General features: G+C 52.9%; 1 protein-coding gene across 1 annotated transcript in view; it reads right to left on the minus strand.

The window, feature by feature from the left end:
- The window catches only part of NARF (nuclear prelamin A recognition factor), a 17,447-nt gene that overhangs the window by 5,859 nt on the left and 7,577 nt on the right, over positions 1-4,011 (minus strand). The window contains exons 5-6 of the mRNA XM_023729176.1: positions 3,276-3,394; positions 1,201-1,330 (exon numbers count right to left, since the gene is read on the minus strand). Coding sequence (XP_023584944.1) covers positions 1,201-1,330; positions 3,276-3,394 — 249 coding nt within the window. The remainder of the gene's footprint in view (positions 1-1,200; positions 1,331-3,275; positions 3,395-4,011) is intronic.

Raw genomic sequence — 4,011 nt, forward strand, 5'->3', positions numbered from 1 at the left:
TGTTCCACGCGAGGGGATACAGCTGCATCATAGCGTGTTTCATGTGAGGGGACACAGGCAGCTGGGTCACAGCATGTTCTATGTGACAGTGGCCAGGGCACCCTCCCCAGTGCACAGTCTCCTTGGAGACACAGGAGCCCATTAGCAAAGTGACGCTAATGAAATGCAGAGGAAGGCCCAATTCCTCCTTCTGGCCTGGAGCTGAGCAGCTTATGCCAGCCTGTCTCCGTGTTGTTTCCCAGGTGAGACACGGAGTGAAACCACCTCCTGTGTACAGGATGACTGTGGTCACTGAGCAAGGAGATCAGTTAAAAACCAGACACACATCTGGAATTCCCTTTACACGGGGCCCCTGTAAAACCCCAAGTAGAAAACATAACATCCGAAACAACCGCCATGGAGTCAGATATGGGGTCAAAGATCACTGAGCACCTCCACTGAAAACCTGTCAGATTCTGCCCTCAGAAAAATCACAATGAGTGCTCTCCGGAAAGACCCAGGACACGTTATGTTTCCAACGGTGGCAGACGAACTCTCCTGAGGAAGGCCCCCCAAGACTACACTTCTGCTCCCTCTACAACCCTCACTGCCTCCTCTCCTGTCCCCACAGGGCAGCTGGCACATGTGCAGGGGAAATCCCTCACTGCCGTCTATGGGCCAGCACTCCAGGTTGGGGCCCTGGTGGTGAGGAATCAGAGCTGCCACCAGTGAAGATACCTGAGAGGACCCTATTTTCAGAGCTGTTTAAAACAGATCCACCTGGTTTTACCAGACTTAAGCTACCCCTCAGTTTGGTTTCAAAGTTCTTCTGCACAGCTCTTGGTGATTCCAGGGAGCCCCGTCCATCCCCAACGTGCACAGGTCCTGCTGCAGGTGCTCACTGCAGCGTCCAAGCCAGGTGCCACCAGGGCCACGATTAACAGCAACATTGCTGTGGCGGACATTTATTTACTTTCCTCATTACTGGGGTTCCTAAGTTCAAACTGGGTTTGTTAAGAAGGAGACCTTCCATGGTTGCGCGACTGCTCCTGTCAGGTAGTGGTGACGATGCGACGGCCCGCCCTCGGCGGATCTCTAAGGAACAGCTGTGTTCCCGCCACGAGCTGAGACCTGACATCTGGAGGAAGACGCAGAGAACAGAGGCGAGGCTGGGGGCACTTTGTGCAACTTAACCCCACAGAGTCCAGGCTCAGCACTCACCTGACGTCAGCACACAGTCCACACCCTGCAAGGTGTGCGAGGCTGCGTGGACATCCTCTCGGAGTGCTTCCAGCTTCTTGTCGTAGCAAGGGCCCACGATGACGTGGAAGATTTTATCTGGAGAGAGGTTCTGTGAAGAAAGAGCAAGCCTGTGGTTGGGTTGGTGGCTAAGTGATGCAGGTGGCTCAAAATCGGCGCCTGTATAGGAACTGCCCCTTAGAGTTTCAAGGAGTGGCTGGTAGATTCAAACTGCTGATCTTTTGGTTAGCAGCTAAGCTCTCAACCACTGCGCCACCACGGTTCCAGGAAACTAAGATGAGGCCCAGAAAAGGTGAGGCCACAGAGATGGAACAGTGGACAGACTGGAGAAATGTCTGGGATGTAGAAGTGACAGGACATGCAGATGGACTGGGTGTGAGGGAGAGGGGATGGGATTACTCCGGGGTGGCTTCCAGGTTCTGGTCTGAATAACTGAGAGGATGAAGGTACTGCTATGAGACTGGAGGAGCCCAGGGAAACAGGCTTAGGGGAGAAGCTAAGAGGAGCCTTACAGGGGTGGTTAGTTGGCAGCTGGATGTACCAAACTGGAGCCCAGAGGTGAGAAGCACACCTGGGAGTTCAGCACAGAGGCAGCACTGAAATCCACGGGCACGGAGGAGTCACCTGTCAGAGTCCAGAGAGAAGAGGGGATAGGATGGAGGCCTATGGCAGTACAGCAACTTTGTAGGAGGGTAAAGGAGAAGCAGCCAGTAAAGGAGAAAGAAAGACTGGCGAGCTAAGATGAAAATCGGGAAAGTGTGGTGTCACAGAAGCCGAGAGTGTCTCAAGGGGGGAGGAAGAAACTGTGATGAGGGCTGTTGAGCCTTTACTGCTGACAAAAAAGTATCCATTTGATTTGGCAACATAGAGGTAACTGGTGACTCTGGAAACTTCATTTCTGGTTGACAGGTGGGGACAGAAGACATACTGGAGTGGGATGAAGAGTGAACGGGAGACCTGTCCCCCAATGTTCATAGCAGCACTGTTCATAACAGCCAAAAGGTGGAAAAACTCTAAATGCCCACCAACAGATGAATGGATAAACAAACTGTGGTACATACATACGATGGATTATTACCCGCGCGTAAAGAGAAATAAATCCTGGTACAACGTGGACGAACCTTGACAACATTACGCTGAGTGACCTACGTCAGACGCCAAAGGACAAACACTGTGTGACCCCACTTGCATGAAATAGGCAAACGTATGGAGATCAAAGATCATCAGGGGCTACCAGGGGTGGAGGAAGGGCAAAGGGGGCACTTAGTCTCTGTCAATGGTTGTGGAACACTCCGGAAAAGGGTATCAGTGATGGCTGCACAACATGATGAATGTAATCAATGTCACTGAATTGTGCACGTAAAAATTGCCAAACTGGGAATGTTTTGTCATATGTATTTTCACCCCAATAAAAATGTTTAAAATGAAAAACAAAACAAAACAAAACAAACCGCGCCTGCGGCGCGTGGGTGGAGGAGCGCGTCCCTACGCCTCCCAGTGTGGCCAGGCCCCGGCGCCCCCTCCGCTCCGAGCACAGGGCAGCAGTCCACCTCACTGCCACACCAACAGGAGAATTGGGGAATGCGGTGGCCTGCGGAGACTCGGGGCGGACGAGGGGACTGAGCACCTTTCCTTCCGAGCCTAATGGCCATGACGAGGAGATGTGGGGAAAGGGAAAGTGGTGGCGTGTGCCCCCACAAAGTGGCTTTCAGCTGATTCACCCCTAGACTCTCCCAGGCCACCCTTCCTCATGGCAGCCTGAGACAGAGGTGGTATCGATGGGAACTCTGCCACCTCTGTCCTGAAGCTGCAGCCCCGTGGGCACAGGGGCAAGCAGGGCTGAGGGAGACAGGGGGCTGCAGGTGCTCTGGGCGTGTCCAGTGGGCTCACATTCCCTTCTCAGCAGCACCTCACCCTTGCTGCACTGAACCTCCCCATTAGCCCTCAGGAACAACCATTCCCTCCCCCACACACACGGTCACTGTGCAGCCGAGGGGACTGGCCCTGACCCCGCCAGGAGGAAGAGGCCCGTTTACCTGCTGTCTGGCAAAGTAGTCCTTCACCAACAGGCCCATGATCTGCTGGGGGGACTTGGCAGTGCAGAGGTGGGGAGTGATGGGGCTCCCCAGAACCCGCTCAGCATACCGGACCCAACCTGGGGAGACAGAATGGATTCTGGGTCATCAGAACACAGCGTGGCGCTCTTCCTGGCTGCTCCTTCCCTCGCTCACAGGCCTGACCGCCGCACAGGCACAGGGATAACTGGGACTCGGCGCCCTCTCTCTAGGGGGGTGGGGGCGGCAATCTGCCTTCCTCTTCCACATGCCATCTTTAAATGTTCATGATCCAAATCTTCCCATTCTTCCAGAATGAAAACGCCCGTGGAAAATCTTTTCTGCACCTCAGGCACCAAACCCTTTACACTAAAACAAAGACTGGCTAAAAGTGCTCCCTGATAGAGCGTTGAGGATCAGCGGAAAGAAATCTTAACCTGCAATTTTGACTTAAACTAGTAAACGGTATACGAATGCTTGCTATGTTGTTATAGATAATTATTCAAAGGCCTGAAATACCTAACTTTTAAGAGTAAGTAAATTTTAACAAATTACTGTAACATTTGCCTCAAAAACTTTAGAAATACAGACAAACGAAATCAACTTAAAACTCAGCTGCCGTCTCACTTCCAAGCCACCAAAGCTAATAGTGAGAAAAACCACACGTCAGGTCCACAGGGCTGACGTGCTGGGCCCGCTGGCCGCCCGGCTTGCCCAG

This window comes from Trichechus manatus, unplaced genomic scaffold (genome assembly GCF_000243295.1).
Source record: "Trichechus manatus latirostris isolate Lorelei unplaced genomic scaffold, TriManLat1.0 scaffold00028, whole genome shotgun sequence".
Classification (NCBI taxonomy): Eukaryota; Metazoa; Chordata; class Mammalia; order Sirenia; family Trichechidae; genus Trichechus; species Trichechus manatus.